Here is an 18777-nt window from a genome sequence, read left to right on the forward strand (position 1 = left end):
ACTTTGCGGTTTCCACGCGTCCGTCACGGACGTGGGCAGCGCGGACCCCACTCGCCCACCGGATATGGCATTCCGCGACGGTCCGTCATATATCGTGGACATCAGCTGACTGATACGGTATCCACTCGGCATCACGGTATGTGACGATCCGCGATTAGTGGTGGGCATAGTTCAACTCGAGACACCGTGTTCCACGACGATCCACGATACGTGGTGGACATGCATTTCATTTTAAAGGCCGTGGTCCATGTCGATCCGCGATATACAGTGGGTACAAGTTGTTTGCTGTTCATTTCTGATCTACACGAGTTATATCCCTTCGTCTTTCGGTAGCGGTAGTGGTATCGGTATCGTTTATCAGAATTATGCATGGTTTCATGTTGGCGGTGTAGATAAGCCTTTATGATTCGGATGAAATTGAAGAACATTTCAAGTGTTATTTAAAGCTTTAGACCCTTGGTTCATCAATAGCGTTATTATGGCCATATTATAAACATTAAAAAACAATCGCAATATATTAAGCGCCGTTAATATTTAATGTAACTTAACATAAGCTGTTTCATCCATCTAGCATTCTCCATTGACGTATTCACGTTTTTAAAAAATATTCATTTATTTTAGAAATATTGCATTCATTACACGACATTGAATTGGGAAAATAGAAAATACCACTGCGACATAAGAACAGCTTTTCCAAATCTCATCAAAATATCTAAACTTCGGCATTTGAATCCTTATTCTGTTATCTTTTAAACATCGGTGTTATCATGTTATCAGACTCCGACCATATTAAAATATGCGGAATATCGAATGTTGTGACAACTATTTGTATATCTATTCTAAAGTGTACACACAAAAGAGCTGTTAATAACTGCCTATCTGGGTATCTTGTATACATGTAATATCGTTAATGTGGTATCTAAACGGAAAACATTACATTATTGCATCAAAAGCAGAATAGATTCAGAATGTAATTAAAACATTACTACGGCCCTTTCTGCAATATAATTTACATGTACACTGTTTATATACATTCCCTAAATGTACCGATTTATGATAACCATTTAATGTCTTTATATTTATCATGTATATTGAGTGCTTTGCATTCAGGTCCAATTATGGTTTCTGTTTCTATCACCACTGTGATTTCAATAATTTGTATTCAATCATATTTTAAGTCATAAATTACTCCTTGAATGCAATACTTTTTATGCGGTGTTTTGCATAAACATGGCAGCCATAACCGCTGATTTTCTCGGCAGCTCGTCACACGCAGATAATTCTATTTTAGCTATCTGTCAATCAAACGGGGTATCTGACGGCATCCGTGAGTTTCATTGGTTAGTGAGAATGATTGACAAGACACTAAAGCTTGTTACACTCCAGTGATTTCTGACTCTGTCAATCAAACACTGTAGAAAGGCGTCCGTTAATTCCATTGGTTGGTGAGAATGATCGACAAGTCAGCGTACGTGCACATGTTTTGTCGTCAGTTGTAATAGTAGACGTAAAACCCGTTAAATAAATATTGAGAAACATTATCAAAAACTGTATCGATACATACCGTCAAAACTGATTATCTACCGGTTCTAATAGCCTATATAGGGATATATTCCGCACAGTGACCTCACGTGTGAGGTTCGCCCAGAGACCGTATTTGAGTCATTGCATTAATAGTCTATTAAAAGTTTATTCTAGAGATGCTAATATTTTAGGCAACGATGTTGCACGATTTGTGATATTCTGTTCCGACTCATCCACTCATCGGTTTTGGGTTACATTTCATTTGTTAGAGAGCTCGAGCTAAATTATTGGAGATAGGAAAGTCTCAATGCACCTTCGATATCAGAGACGGGAATCGGTTGAACTGTGGAATAAACAATAAAAAAAAGTCCTGTCCTAGGACTGGTCATGATAATGTTATATGAATATCTACACGTAGAAACACGAACTGAGATACATCCGAGTCCGTTTTATAACCGACGAGTGGCCAACACCACAAAGGCCAGAGACCGGCAAGCCGCGGTCACAGAGGCGTGTTAAGATAATAGCCCGGTAAATACCACATCTTAATTAACAGGTGTATCTCTAACATGTTGAATTTACCTGTAGGGCAGTTTGTTTTGATAATGATGATATAAAAGGACTCCCAATGCCAAGAAGTGGATCCTTAACTGTAGGTAAATTTAATTCATTTATTCCTTTGGCGTTTCAGCCAATCTGATTTTACAACATATACAAAGACATATACATTAGCAATACAAGATCGTGATATCACAGGTTCAACGGGATCAGACCGCTTTTTAGGAAATATATATAAACAAATGTAAACACGTGCCTGCAATTAATGCGAATAAGACAACGATAATGCAAATGTAACATTTGGTATAATGTTCTATTATAACGGGCCGTATACAACATGTTATAATTATATAATGTTATGTGTTAACGGGCTGTATATAACATGTAACTTCTTACTAATTTTCTTTTATAATGGACCGCATATGGCATATGGCATTTGAATAATGATCTATTTTAACGGGCGATATATAACATGTAACTTCTTACTAATTTTCTATTATACGGGCCGTATACAACATGTCACAATTATATTATGTTCTGTTTTAACGGGCCGTATATAACATACATATTCTTACTAATTTTCTTTCATAATGGGCCGTATATGACATATGACACTTGAATAATGTTCTATTTTAACAGGCCATATATAGCAAGTAACTTCTTACTAATTTTCTATTATAACGGGCCATATACAACATGTCACAATTATATTATGTTCTGTTTTAACATCCTGTATATAACATGTAAAATTTGAGCAATATTCTATTATAACGGGCCGTATACAATATGTAACATCTCACTAAATTTCTAATATAACGGGCCGTAAACAGCTTGTAACATTTCACTAATTTTCTATTATAACGGGCCGTATATAACATGTCACCATATATAATGTTCTGTTTTAACGGGCCGTATATAACATGTGATGCTGATGTAACCTCTTACAAATTTCTATTATATCGGGCAGTATACAGCATGTAACATTTGAATAATGTTCTATCATAACGGGCCGTATACAACATGTAACATATCACTAATTTTCTATTAAAACGGGCCCTATATAACATGTCACAATTATATAATGTTCTATTTTAACGGGCCGTTTATAACATGTAACTTCTTACTACGAACCTCACCTTACGACCACCTCAAAATTACGACCACCCCGCTATTACGGGCACTTTTTTTTCAGTCCCGATTTTTTTTTCTATATATCTTGGTATTGGTCGTTTCACTATTACGACCACTTTGCTATTCCGTATTACGACCACCTTGGGCAGTCCCAACGAATACTAATTAACGCTTATTACCCCCTCAATTACGACCAGTTGGTCGCGTCTAAAAAATTACCTGGTGTGTAGCGAACCGTGAACAGCTTACGGTAATGCGTGTCAAACTGGCCATTATCGTGTGTATACGTAATTATCGATCTTTTGTTTACTGACCAGTATATCGACAGGTGAGTAGAATGGCTATTAATCTCTTTGAAATCTTCGCACTGACCGGAAGGTAAAATAAACATCCAGTCTTTCATTGTTCGTAACAAGCCAACATGTGCCGGGTTTTAGTTTGTAGTCCTTTGTTTACCGTTACGGGTGATCGCCCTTCCTTGGTGGCGCTGTGACGGATCAAATACACAAGTGATCAGATTATCTATCTTGCCTTGAAAATTGTAATAACCGTACATTTGCTTAGTAATTATGGTATTCAAATAATTGATTTGTGGCTGTTGGTCGTTTTAAGACCCGATTACATACAAGCGAGTAAAATAAACATAGTAACGTTTGCTTTTTTTTTCTGGTCAAGCGCAAGTTTTTTCAGCGATCTCGATGTTTTTGTATCAATGCCGAATAGGGTCTGTAGATAATTGTTATTATAATTTGGAAAAAAAACATGTTTGGTTTCAAATATTTCGCTAGAATTATGCTATTCTTTCTAACTTCATTTCTTTTTTCGCTCATGATGGCCACATCACGTAAACGTAACGAGTTATCGATAACACTATACAGCCATGTCAGAGTGACATGTTTGGGGTCGGCAAAACACAGGTCAGAGCATCTTGAAAAGAAAGACAGAAATTTTAGAAGGTTATGAAGAAAATAAAGGAAATGAAAGACAAAAACAATTGTCTTTCTTTTTATTTAAAGTTAAGACTATGGCATGTATTTAGCCAAATCTATACAACTTGCACCTGAGTTCAGTCAATTAAGAGTTACGGTTCCTGATGGTCTAGCTCAAATTGGTCCACCTCGGCACTTTGACCCGGACCCCCAGGTGTTCTTAATAGTGAGGTTTTACTGTAATTTTCTTTTATAACGGGCCGTATACAACATGTAACATCTCACTGAATGTCTATTATAACGGGCCATATATAACATGTAACATTTATATAATGTTCTATTTTTCTGCTTGAACGGACAGTTTATAACATGCTAATTTGCTATTGTAACGGGCCGTATACACCATGTTACATCTCACTGATTTTCTATTGTAACGAGTCGCATATAACATTTATTTAACTTCTTACTAATTTTCTACTATACTGGTGTAAAGGGCCGTATACAACATGTAACATTTGAATAATATTCTATTTCAACGGGCCTATATAACATGTAACTTACTACTTTTCTTTTATTACGGGCCGTATACAACATATATAACGTGTAATGACTTACATCACCCTGTCCATAGCCTTTATTACGAGGACACGGGTTTCGTTGCATACCAATAACGATTTCGATTACAACACTTCTAATAATATAAGTTTAAAATGGAATTCGTACATGAAATAAATGCTTAAAGTAAAGTTTCAACATCGTGGGTATGTGAATGTTCAAACTTAGGCTAATTATTTTATTTGTGATACGAATGTTTATTGTTTTACCTCAACGGAATTTAAATGTAAATAATGTGTATAATTTAAAAATGAATCCCTACAGTAAAAAGAAATTTTTAACAAAACTCAAGCTAAATATACGTACAACCTGTAAAAGCATATATTCGGAACATTTTTGACGTGCACGGAAACCATACGTGTCAACTCACCAGCAGTTATAGGCGGTTCCGATTAGAACACCCGACAGAACAGATACCTGTGGTGCTGTGACAGGCGTGACGACCGTGTCGACCGTAATTTCACACCTGATTATTGTTAAATGGTATACTAACCCACTCACAGTCGAGTACACTTTTATGTCTATATGATTTGTAATCAATTAAGTTAAATAATATCAAGAAAAATATCAGTGATAGTTCGCCATGTTGATAAGGGTTATCGGATAGTAGTAAATGGTCTGATGTGATTTTGTTTCGCATTTTCAATCATTTAAAACAGTAAAATATCTACGTTGTTGTACTATAGCTGTCTTCTGCAAATTTGGTTTATGAAAATGGTATGCAAAATTATTAATAAGGAATGAAATGAGATGAATTCAAAGTTCGTGTAAAATAGAGGTAAAGATCATGTAATGTCGGAGAATACAGATAAGATACCGGTAATTTTGGAGAACTTTGGAGAACACAGGTAAAATCCAGGTAAGGTATAGGTGAAGACTATAATGACTGTCACAACATACCTGCCCGTAACTTATTTGTAAGAAGTGGGAGAAAGGAGACCCCCCCCCCCCCCCCCCCCCCCCCCCCCCCCCCCGCCGCGGTAATCCAGACGATTTTTCTTACCTTGTGGGTCAGTCACCCGTGACGACAGATTTACAGCTCTAGCTCGTTTGACACACCAAGTCGTCATAGCAACCGCTGCGAGGTCCTAGCCCCAGGCATTTACCTGTTCAACTCAGTTTTTGTAACGGTATTTTGCTTTCCTATACAGCGAATTAATTAATGATTATAGACTGGTCTTGCTTTTGTTTCAAACTTAAAGCAGAAGATAACTATGATATCAACAAATTTTATTCCGTAGTTAATACGTGAGAACCCATAAACCAACATACATAATGTACGTAACCAAAATATGATTATTATTGATCAGATCATAAGTAATATACGGAAAGAATATCTGTAATATAGTTCACACTTAATGAAATTTAGATATATATATTTTTTAAATAGAAGGTGCTTCACACAGACATGGGCTCGTAAAGATGACGCATTAAAAGAATTTATCATATTACACAGTATCAACTGATATAAGCACATCGTTTACTTTGCGTTTTAACTTCTGTAACATAAAATACATTAATACAATGGTGTACACGCAAATTACATAAAAGATATTTACTAGTGTTAATTTGAGATTATTAGATTATTTACAATTAAAATTATTATGTTATATACGGCCCGTTACTAAAGGAAATTAGTGAGATGTTACATGTTGTATACGGCCCGTTATAATAGAGCATTATTCAAATATTACATGTTATATACGGCCCGTTACTAAAGAAAATTAATGAGATGTTACATGTTGTATACGGCCCGTTATAATAGAGCATTATTCAAATATTACATGTTATATACGGCCCGTTACTAAAGAAAATTAATGAGATGTTACATGTTGTATACGGCCCGTTATAATAGAGCATTAGTCAAATGCTACATGTTATATACGGCCCGTTACTAAAGAAAATTAATGAGATGTTACATGTTGTATACGGCCCGTTATAATAGAGCATTATTCAAATATTACATGTTATATACGGCCCGTTACTAAAGAAAATTAATGAGATGTTACATGTTGTATACGGCCCGTTATAATAGAGCATTATTCAAATATTACATGTTATATACGGCCCGTTACTAAAGAAAATTAATGAGATGTTACATGTTGTATACGGCCCGTTATAATAGAGCATTATTCAAATGCTACATGTTATATACGGTTCGTTACTAAAGAAAATTAATGAGATGTTACATGTTGTATACGGCCCGTTATAATAGAGCATTATTCAAATATTACATGTTATATACGGCCCGTTACTAAAGAAAATTAATGAGATGTTACATGTTGTATACGGCCCGTTATAATAGAGCATTATTCAAATATTACATGTTATATACGGCCCGTTACTAAAGAAAATTAATGAGATGTTACATGTTGTATACGGCCCGTTATAATAGAGCATTATTCAAATATTACATTACCAGGGAAACGGAAGGGAAGTAACTCTTATATATCGGGAGGACATCCTGCCTTCGGCCGTGATTAGAAGACGCGGTAAAGTAAGCATAACTTCAAAACATAAGCTAGCCACGCTATCTAGCGTTCCACGACGGATCGCGCTGTTCCGTGGACATACACGGCATCCGGCGGGCCACGATATCCAGTGTTCCTCGACGGGCCGCGCTGTTGCGTGGACACCCACGGTATTTGCTGATCAATCACGAATCGCGGAATCACGTGGACACTTTGCCCACGCATGTCCACTAGTGGACATTGCGTGGGCAGTCCACCGTGGGCGCGTGGAAACCGCAAAGTCCACGTAAGCTGTAGTGTAACTGCGGTGATATCTGTACCTATTTATGCAAGTACCCTTATTTAACGAACAACATGTGTATGGTTCCTGTCGAGTTACCTAGATCTTTGTCATTCAATCCCAAGTGATTGTCTAACTCTGTGCAGACTTTCGATACCAAAGAAAGATGCTCGAGTTTCTCAAGTTCATTCATGATTCACGATCCCTGTGTGCGAAGTCTGCTGTTTTTCCTTCTCGTCTTAAACCGTCTTTTAGTTTAGAACACTTCGACCTGTTCCGAGACTGGCTACAGCACAGGCATGGTTTTGAAATTACGATGGGTCATTAGTTCACACGTTCGTGTTAAGTTTAGACTAATGTGAATTATTCTATGAAATAATCTGGTTCCGTTACAGTTCACATCATTATCGTCACAAACTTCGATTTTCTCGGGCCATGGCACTGGTTTTTGTAAACATAGGAAATACGTTTTCTTTTTTAAGAAGAGTTCCGCCAAGGAACGATAACTCTTGTTATCTCTTCCTCGCTCGCTTACTGATATTATGGCCTCAGACAACAATTAATTTCCCTCTTTATTCTACTAAAGAAAAATCAAAATTGAAATATTTCAGAATTTATAAAAAAAAATCTGGTTTTCACATCACGTTATAGAACTATTCAAGCTGAACGTAAAGTGAGCTGGAAAGTACCTCATGACCTGCATTTAAGAAAGATATTTATATTTAAGTGTAACCACCCCACTATATATTGTGGGAAAATCCGGAAAATCATCAAATATTACTACTCAAGCCTTATAACTCCCTGTGTCCTGCCACCCAGACAAATACGGAAACGGCGTCAAAATAAAAGTCTATCACTAGTATAAATATTTCACTATAAATCTATGCTAAAATTATGCCCATATCTGTAACAGCTAAGTCAGGAAAAAATATTTAGCAACAGTCCTGAAATTTCCATATGTACTACATTTTTATCAAAAAAATAATCGAACAAATATCAGATTTCTGTCCACGAAGCAGGTATATAAATCAAACGACATATTCTAACTTGAACACATTGAAATGTTTTTTTGTTTTTGTTTTAAATATATCATATTTTAAAAATCTGCAACATGCATTTTAATCTTATCGTACATACAATTAATGTTATATATTATATACATATATAAGAATTAGGTCCAGTTATGATTAGAAGGACGTTATATCTGTATTGTATAAATAAAATAAAATAAAAATAACACGATTAAGATTTTTTTGTTGTTGTAATTTTCTTTTTATTCTAGTTCTATGCAATTACAGTCATTATGGAAAGTTCCAAATTCCACATGTATTGCATATTGGAAAGCAACTAGATGGAAAGGAGAAACAGAGAAAGGTAACATTAAAGTGCGGTTTTTGTATATCAGATGAGCATTTGTCAGAAATTGTGTAAATTATACTGTATATAAGTAAGATTTTCGCAAAAAATTACATAGAAGTCCTTGCCTCCTTGAAGTTTTCAGTAAAATGTTTCAAAATTAAGGGGTATCGTTGGATAAAGTTGTATACAGTATACAGTTGTATTTCGCCGAATAGTGATTTAATTACATTAAGGATATAAAATGCACTTTTGATTTATTTTTACTTGTTTATACCATAAAGGCGATATTAAAAGTGAATGCTTCTTTTCCATAAAAACGATCTTTAGTAAGTCTACTCTACACTTTAAAACCTTTATTTTTTCCAGAGCAAATTTGCACTTTTATTTTGATATGCAGATACACATATATTTTTTTTGACGGAAAAAGATATTATTAAATTGTTGACACTATCCAAATTTCGTTTTTTTTTTCATCTTTAATTAACACCTAAAATAATTTTAACAAACGATATTTGTAGAAATTGTACATGTATCATGAAAAATTATAACTAATTTATTTAGAACCATATGAATAGTATCGGGACCCAGCCCACCAGTCTATCAAGCTATCGCCAAATAAAGGGAAGTAACTCTGATAGATCATAATGTAGTTCTTTTATCAAAGTTGACAAAAAACGTTGTCAATGATTCAAACATAAAACAAAATGTTTCTTTCTATTTCATTTAATAATTTCTTTACGTTTTTCTCCATCCAATTAATACATGCCTAAATACATGTTCACATATATATGTGATGTCACGGTAGTGTTTGTTTATGCCTTGCTTACTGTCAATTATATCATCAGCTTAGCTTTGTTCCTGAACTACATGTAGTTATCAATATTTAACGTTAGATCAGCTACCTTGGCACTTTTAATTTTGGCCAATGATTTTGTACTACAGCCAGAGAGTTAATTAGGTAGGGACTGACCAATAATCTAGCTGTTCTCTGCGTGGACCCTTTTAGAGGAAATCACGATAGACTAAGTTTTGAAAATGAAGCTATATCAATAAAGAATTTATTTTGGATTGTGCGTTTTTCCTCTGAAAAGAAAAAAAACTTATATTTCAATTCCACCAACTGAATTAATGCTCGCGTTGTAAGGCAATTATAATTTCCCGAATAACTTTATTTTCTTTGTAAATATGTTTGTACTCTCATTATGGAGCAATGATGATGATGATGATTGGAAACCACTTTTAATTTTGGCCAATGATATTGTACTACAGCCAGAGAGTTAATTAGGTAGGGACTCTCCAATAATCTAGCTGTTCTCTGCGTGGTCTGTATCTCAATCGTGATGACATATACAAAAATGTATCTTTGTTTATGTTACAGAGTGGTCGTCCGAAATCTGTAACAAATTATTAGGGACCTATCCATCACCAAACTGCATCAGTTTTGGGGAGACCAATCAGTAATGTAAACAAAGATCGTTTTCCTTTGTGTTTGAATTATTACAGTGAATACTGTGAAAGCAAACATCGTATTGCTTAAAAGCAGACGACATCATGGAGTCTTTCTGACCATGAAGATAAACAGGCTGTTTTGATAAATTAATGTGAATACAATTTCACGATGAATCACACCTCGATGCCGAGTTTTGCAGTTCGCCCAACTTCGTGAAGGATTCACAGTTGTTAATGAAATAAACACCATCCTATAGATATTGTAATATAAATCTTGATTATTTCTTAGCAAGATTTTGTACTTGTCTCATTCAGATTGGTCCTATAAATAACTTATTTTGTAACTAAAAGTGCATCAATACCTTTTGTGATCATCTTGACCCGCCATCTTAAAAAGACCATTCCCTAACAGGTACACAATAGGGTAATTGTGGTGAATAATACGTAAGAAAAACACATTATGTTGTAATAATTGCACATGTGATTTGCATTTTGATTTATTTTGTATTGTATTGTATTGTATTGTAGCCTTAGAATCTACATGATGATGTCTGTCCTATCAATCCCCGCGAGCGTGCTGAACATTTTACAGTGCGGAAACATTTAGACCATATACATATATGTATCCTGCCAGTAGCTCTGAGAAAATTCCGTGAATTCCTGGCGGGTGCTGACCATCCTGCCTGTTCAGGATGGCGGCTGACAATCCTTAGTATTCGTTTTGGACAAGGTCAGAAACTGGCGTTAGATTTAAAGCGAGATTATCACCTTTCTAAATTGAAAATAATCATGTACAGATATCGATACAGTTTTATAATCACTGTATTTTCCTATTCCTATTTGCTACCGGATATGGTTTGTTATTAATATATTATGTTGTGGAGAGAACTTATCAAGTATAAGCCTGATATTCAATTCAACTGGTTTCTTTGTGAATATCGCCCTTTTTGTCCGCAGACAGCAACTCAGAGAATGAGAGCTATAAGTTTTGATAACAGACCGAACTTAAACATTTACCAGTGTGAAACAACTTACATTGTGCACGTATATTCTACTGAGACCAGAGAAATAAACGAAATATTCAGTCAGTTAGCTATGAAATTATTCCGGAAAGATTCTTATCACTGCCGACATTTCACAAAGTGAAAGTTACTATAACTATGCAGGTACTTTCGTTTTGTTTCAATTTCAGAATTATTCCCGAAATCAAACTGTCATCTTTACCTCTCTGGACTATTGGTTCGAAAAGTGTATCTCCTGTTTGTTTAACACATAATGTCTTCTGTAAGTCATTACAAAAAAACAGACAAAGAAAACATTTTTTTTATGTTTTATTATTACGTGATATATGTGGATCAATTCCACATCGTCATGACAACGGATTTCATACACATACGTCCATGTACAACAAATATAAATATATATATATAAACTTATGATAATGTATGTACGTCAATCACTTCGTCAATGCTTACTTTAACGATATGAAAGACAAAACGGGAATAACAATGTGATCGATAATGAAATACGGTCACCGCCAGATAAAGATTTATGTATATTATACAGTATACAGAAATGTGGTTACCGTTAATAACAGTTGGATGTTTAATGTACATAGAAATGTGGTTACCGTCAGTAATAGTTTGATGTATACTGTACATAGAAATGTGGTTACCGTACTGTACATAGAAATGTGGTTACCGTCAGTAATAGTTTGATGTATACTGTACATAGAAATGTGGTTACCGTACTGTACATAGAAATGTGGTTACTGTACTGTACATAGAAATGTGGTTACCGTACAGTAACAGTTTGATGTATACTGTACATAGAAATGTGGTTACCGTACTGTACATAGAAATGTGGTTACCGTCAGTAACAGTTTGATGTTTACTGTACATAGAAATGTGGTAACCGTACTGTACATAGAAATGTGGTTACCGTACTGTACATAGAAATTTGGTTACCGTCAGTAACCATTTGATGTATACTGTACATAGAAATGTGGTAACCGTACTGTACATAGAAATGTGGTTACCGTTGGTAACAGTTGGATGTTTAATGTACATAGAAATGTGGTTACCGTCAGTAACAGTTGATGTTTACTGTACATAGAAATGTGGTTACCGTTAGTAACAGTTTGATGTTTACTGTACATAGAAATGTGGTTACCGTCCTGTACATAGAAATGTGGTTACCTGGTTACCGTCAGTAACAGTTTGATGTTTACTGTACATAGAAATGTGGTTACCGTTAGTAACAGTTTAATGTTTACTGTACATAGAAATGTGGTTACCGTCCTGTACATAGAAATGTGGTTACTTGGTTACCGTCAGTAACAGTTGATGTTTACTGTACATAGAAATGTGGTTACCGTACTGTACATAGAAATGTGGTTACCGTACAGTAACAGTTGATGTTTACTGTACATAGAAATGTGGTTACCGTACAGTACATAGAAATGTGGTTACCGTACTGTACATAGAAATGTGGTTACCGTCAGTAACAGTTTGATGTTTACTGTACATAGAAATGTGGTTACCGTACTGTACATAGAAATGTGGTTACCGTACAGTACATAGAAATGTGGTTACCGTACAGTAACAGTTTAATGTTTACTGTACATAGAAATGTGGTTACCGTACTGTACATAGAAATGTGGTTACCGTACTGTACATAGAAATGTGGTTACTTGGTTACCGTTAGTAACAGTTTAATGTTTACTGTACATAGAAATGTGGTTACCGTCCTGTACATAGAAATGTGGTTACTTGGTTACCGTCAGTAACAGTTGATGTATACTGTACATAGAAATGTGGTTACAGTCAGTAACAGTTTGATGTTAACTGTACATAGAAATGTGGTTACCATCAGTAACAGTTGATGTTTACTGTACATAGAAATGTGGTTACCATCAGTAACAGTTAATGTTTACTGTACATAGAAATGTGGTAACCGTACTGTACATAGAAATGTGGTTACTTGGTTACCATCAGTAACAGTTGATGTTTACTGTACATAGAAATGTGGTTACCGTCAGTAACAGTTTGATGTTTACTGTACATAGAAATGTGGTTACCGTCAGTAACAGTTTGATGTATACTGTACATAGAAATGTGGTTACCGTACAGTAACAGTTTGATGTTTACTGTACATAGAAATGTGGTTACCGTCAGTAACAGTTTGATGTATACTGTACATAGAAATGTGGTTACCGTTAGTAACAGTTTGATGTTTACTGTACATAGAAATGTGGTTACCGTCAGTAACAGTTTGATGTATACTGTACATAGAAATGTGGTTACCGTTAGTAACAGTTTGATGTTTACTGTACATAGAAATGTGGTTACCGTACTGTACATAGAAATGTGGTTACCGTACAGTAACAGTTTAATGTTTACTGTACATAGAAATGTGGTTACCGTACAGTAACAGTTTGATGTTTACTGTACATAGAAATGTGGTTACCGTCAGTAACAGTTTGATGTTTACTGTACATAGAAATGTGGTTACCGTACTGTACATAGAAATGTGGTTACCGTTGGTAACAGTTGATGTACATGTATACTGTACATAGAAATGTGGTTACCGTTGGTAACAGTTGATGTTTACTGTACATAGAAATGTGGTTACCGTCAGTAACAGTTTGATGTTAACTGTACATAGAAATGTGGTTACCGTCAGTAACAGTTTGATGTATACTGTACATAGAAATGTGGTTACCGTCAGTAACAGTTTGATGTTTACTGTACATAGAAATGTGGTTACAGTCAGTAACAGTTTGATGTAAACTGTACATAGAAATGTGGTTACCGTCAGTAACAGTTTGATGTATACTGTACATAGAAATGTGGTTACCGTCAGTAACAGTTTGATGTTTACTGTACATAGAAATGTGGTTACCGTACTGTACATAGAAATGTGGTTACCGTTGGTAACAGTTGATGTTTACTGTACATAGAAATGTGGTTACCATCAGTAACAGTTTGATGTTAACTGTACATAGAAATGTGGTTACCGTCAGTAACAGTTTGATGTATACTGTACATAGAAATGTGGTTACCGTCAGTAACAGTTTGATGTTAACTGTACATAGAAATGTGGTTACCGTCAGTAACAGTTTGATGTTAACTGTACATAGAAATGTGGTTACCGTCAGTAACAGTTTGATGTTAACTGTACATAGAAATGTGGTTACAGTCAGTAACAGTTTGATGTTAACTGTACATAGAAATGTGGTTACCGTCAGTAACAGTTTGATGTTTACTGTACATAGAAATGTGGTTACCGTTGGTAACAGTTTGATGTTTACTGTACATAGAAATGTGGTTACCGTTGGTAACAGTTTGATGTTAACTGTACATAGAAATGTGGTTACAGTCAGTAACAGTTTGATGTTAACTGTACATAGAAATGTGGTTACCGTCAGTAACAGTTTGATGTTTACTGTACATAGAAATGTGGTTACCGTACTGTACATAGAAATGTGGTTACCGTCCTGTACATAGAAATGTGGTTACCATCAGTAACAGTTTGATGTTTACTGTACATAGAAATGTGGTTACCGTCAGTAACAGTTGATGTTTACTGTACATAGAAATGTGGTAACCGTACTGTACATAGAAATGTGGTTACCTGGTTACCGTCAGTAACAGTTTGATGTTTACTGTACATAGAAATATGGTAACCGTACTGTACATAGAAATGTGGTTACCGTACTGTACATAGAAATGTGGTTACCGTCCTGTACATAGAAATGTGGTTACCATCAGTAACAGTTTGATGTTTACTGTACATAGAAATGTGGTTACCGTCAGTAACAGTTGATGTTTACTGTACATAGAAATGTGGTAACCGTACTGTACAAAGAAATGTGGTTGCCTGGTTACCGTCAGTTTTGATGACGTAACTGTTTTGTCATTATGGATGACGTAACTGTTTTGTCAGTTTTGATGACGTAACTGTTTTGTCAGTATGGATGACGTAACTGTTTTGTCAGTATGGATGACGTAACTGTTTTGTTGATAAGGATGACGTGACGGTGACCTTCGGATGACGTAACAGTTTTGTTGATAAGGATGACGTGACGGTGACCTTCGGATGACGTAACTGTTTTGTCAGTATGGATGACGTAACTATTTTGTCAGTATGGATGACATGACGGTGACCTTCGGATGACGTAACTATTTTGTCAGTTTGGATGACGTGACGGTATGGATGACGTAACTGTTTTGTCAGTATGGATGACGTAACTGTTTTGTCAGAATGGATGACGTAACTGTTTTGTTGATATGGATGACGTAACTGTTTTGTCAGAATGGATGCCGTGACGGTGACCTATTGATGACAGGAACGTAATGTTTCGAAATTGTTACATTGGCAAGATTATCGTGAGATCGTAACATTGGACAGTAAGTAGAAGTGGGAAATACTTTCACGTCTGTTGGACTTGGACTATATATAACGAGTATTTTTGGCTTTCTTCCATGCATGCTTGCACCTCTGAGTTCTCGTCTTATTGTAACGCAATTATCTCTTAAATACCATGCTTATCAACGTCCGAGATATTGTTGTTCTTTAATAAAATGACGCATTTCTTGAAAAGGATAGCCTTGGAATGATGTAATGGTATTCTAAAGATAATAAATAATGGCGAAGGGAATCAATGTCACCCGAGCTAAAACTCTTAATGTTGTCGCTTAAGGTTTACTTAACTTCATTTCATTGAGCAATTAAATTCCCTTCAATCCCGAAACACAATGGTTTTCACATCTTCATATTACATTGTATATTACGTTCGTTGTGGTTCGCTGTAAATATTGTGCCTAGTTGATATTAAGAATGAGACTCATCTCATATTCATAAAGTTAGACACACGGACTTGCGTGAATGTAGGATTTTGTATAATTTTTAGATAGCACATGTTTGTGCATGCTATACAGATGCTGATTCGTATTTTACAGGAACCGTACGTAGTGTTATGGTATTTGTCTCCCCTCACACGCAAACCTGCTCATCATCCCAGTGTAACCTTAACGTAATGCACAGTTTTTAGTGTCAGTACCTTAAATTAATCTCTTACAGTGGGGTTTTAGTACCAATAAAGTGTAAATAATGTTATTAGCAAGAAATGGCCATAAACATAAATTTCAGCAATAATCTATAATAAAACGTAGATCAAACGTTCAATTTGCATAAAGAAATTAAATGATTATCTAAAATATCAGGTCTTGATTTTAAATGTTATAAACTGTTGTTGATAACTTAATGTTAACGCGGAGGTAACTTAAAAAATAATAATAAAAAAATAAGCAAAAAAAAAAAAAAAAAATCCGTGTTTCTCATTTCCAGTAAATGATCACCAAAACAATATTTAATTAAGTACTAAAATCATGACTATTGAGTATATGTCTTTGTATATCTCCTTCCGTTTCGCTTCTCTCATTGATGGTAACCAGATTTGGAGTCAATATTTTAATTAAAAAGTCCGTCTCCACCGGGAGATGCCGCTCCTTACTACAACTCGCACCGAGGTGGAAAGAGAACAGTTAAGGGCGGCAATTCCGGGTAGAGATTGTCTTAAAGCCACGAGCAGTTATCTATATATCATATACATTCAATGTAGGCACACAATCGCAAACAACTTTTTAATATATAACGGGATTCAAACAATTTACAATGTTCTCTCTAAAACAGAACACAATATGCATAAACAATAAAAAAAATAAAAAAAAAATAGCCGTAACTAGATCGAAACTAAATATCAATATCATGTGTAGTAACATAACAGTATATCTTAACAGTAAACTAAACAGAGCTATCTAATTATATACGAGGCTGTATTACCTCGGTAAGCCGTACACACTGTGGCTAAAACATTTTCTTCAATATTTTCTCCTTTTTAGTTGCAGTCTATGATGGACATAGTTAAGAGGTTCCACGCATATCTATACATGATAGTAGCTGCAACTTCATAGAAATAATTAAATGGATATTTCGGGATTTTGTTTAATTGTCCAAGATGTATTTTATAGTACAGGTTGTCATTGGCTTATTTGGTAAAGAATATTGGTCTGACGTCAGCGACCTCCTTTATAGGAACCATTCAAATAGTGATAATAAATATTTCTATATACAAAAATAGTATATGTATAGCACCTGCATTTGTTGAATAAGTGTTTTGCAATTACATGTACCTCCCATAATGCAACGCGTACATTCAAACAACATTCCACGTGGTGTACTACGCAGGAACGGATTGGATCACATGTTGGCATTGGTAACGACACGGCCGCTAACCTCTTGTGCTATCGACACATGTACTCAATTGTGTTTTAAGGGCCTGTCACACTACGACGTTCTCACCAGCGCTCGAGTAACGTGTTGCGAAACGCAGAGGAACGTCGAGAACGTTGGAAACAAGTTATAAGAAAGTTAGACGAGCGTCGACAAACGTTTAGGAACGTTGAGGGACGCCGACGAACGCTGAGGGTGAAAAATATTTACGCGTTAGAGGAACGCTACACGAAAGTTGGCGGGCGTTACTCGAACGTAACTCGAAGGTCAGGACGTTCCCTGGACGCTAGGCGGACGACGGTCCATCAGGATCGAGTGTCCAGCGCGTGGCTAGCGCTTGGGTAACGCCTGTGTAACGTCCGTCGAACGTCTATCCAGCGTGTCGCCAACGTTTCTCAGCGTTCACTGAGCGTTATTAACGCTCATGTAACGCTCTTTTAACGTAAGTCAGCGTTCTGAATTTTTCCAACGTCAGTGTAATGTCCATGTAACGTCCTTGTAACGCGCCTGTAACCTACTGGTAGCGTTCAGGAGCGTTTGACAGGCACTTGCCATATATAAGGGGCTTGCAGAGGCCACGCCAGCCCTGTTGGAACTTTCACAGAGTCAAAAGCCCTCAGAAGAATGACAGACCAAGAGAAACGCCAGTATGCTGTTGCTGCTCTCCTGAACGTTATAACAACGTTGACCTAGAAACTCAATTTGAAGAACGTCGACGTTCCCCGACGTTTCTCCAATTTTTCAAAACGCAACCAAACGTCCAACAAAACGCTATAGTGTGACAGGGCCTTTAGGTAGCTGTCATTTTTAAAACTGAGTACTGGTTAACAACAGCGCCCGCGATGTATCATAACGAGTTAGGTGGCCTGTTTCTCAATTACAAAAATACAAAAAACAAAAACTAAATGGCTTCTTACTGATGGGACAACAGAATAGGGATGATGACAGATGCTACTATATCTGTGATATTCCGGCTGGTGACAATGGAAATTATGGCATGTTATGTACATGTATACATATTGTTTCAGTGTGCAATAATGGCAGCCGTATTGGACACGGATGAATTCCCGCGTTTTTTTTTTTTTTTTTAAACTTTATGCTCAACTTTACATCTCCCTTTCATCAGCGCCATACTTAATACAATCAAATAGGACTAACTAATCAA

The 18777-nt window shown here is 35.8% G+C and overlaps 1 protein-coding gene and 1 long non-coding RNA gene across 2 annotated transcripts in view; both read right to left on the bottom strand.

Annotated features, from left to right (window-relative positions):
- The window catches only part of LOC117344287 (ATP-dependent RNA helicase DHX8-like), a 30086-nt gene extending 22108 nt beyond the window's left edge, over positions 1 to 7978 (bottom strand). The window contains exon 1 of the mRNA XM_033906979.1: positions 7608 to 7978. Within this exon, the coding sequence (XP_033762870.1) occupies positions 7608 to 7701 (94 nt within the window). The 5' untranslated portion in view covers positions 7702 to 7978. The remainder of the gene's footprint in view (positions 1 to 7607) is intronic.
- Positions 7979 to 11631: 3653 nt separating this feature from the next.
- On the bottom strand, positions 11632 to 14514 carry LOC117344289. The gene is made up of 2 exons (XR_004536146.1): positions 13744 to 14514; positions 11632 to 13670 (listed from the first exon to the last, which is right to left on the bottom strand). It is a non-coding gene; the product is annotated as an uncharacterized LOC117344289 (long non-coding RNA).
- Positions 14515 to 18777: the final 4263 nt, after the last annotated feature.

Source organism: Pecten maximus, chromosome 15 (genome assembly GCF_902652985.1).
Source record: "Pecten maximus chromosome 15, xPecMax1.1, whole genome shotgun sequence".
NCBI classification, from domain to species: Eukaryota; Metazoa; Mollusca; class Bivalvia; order Pectinida; family Pectinidae; genus Pecten; species Pecten maximus.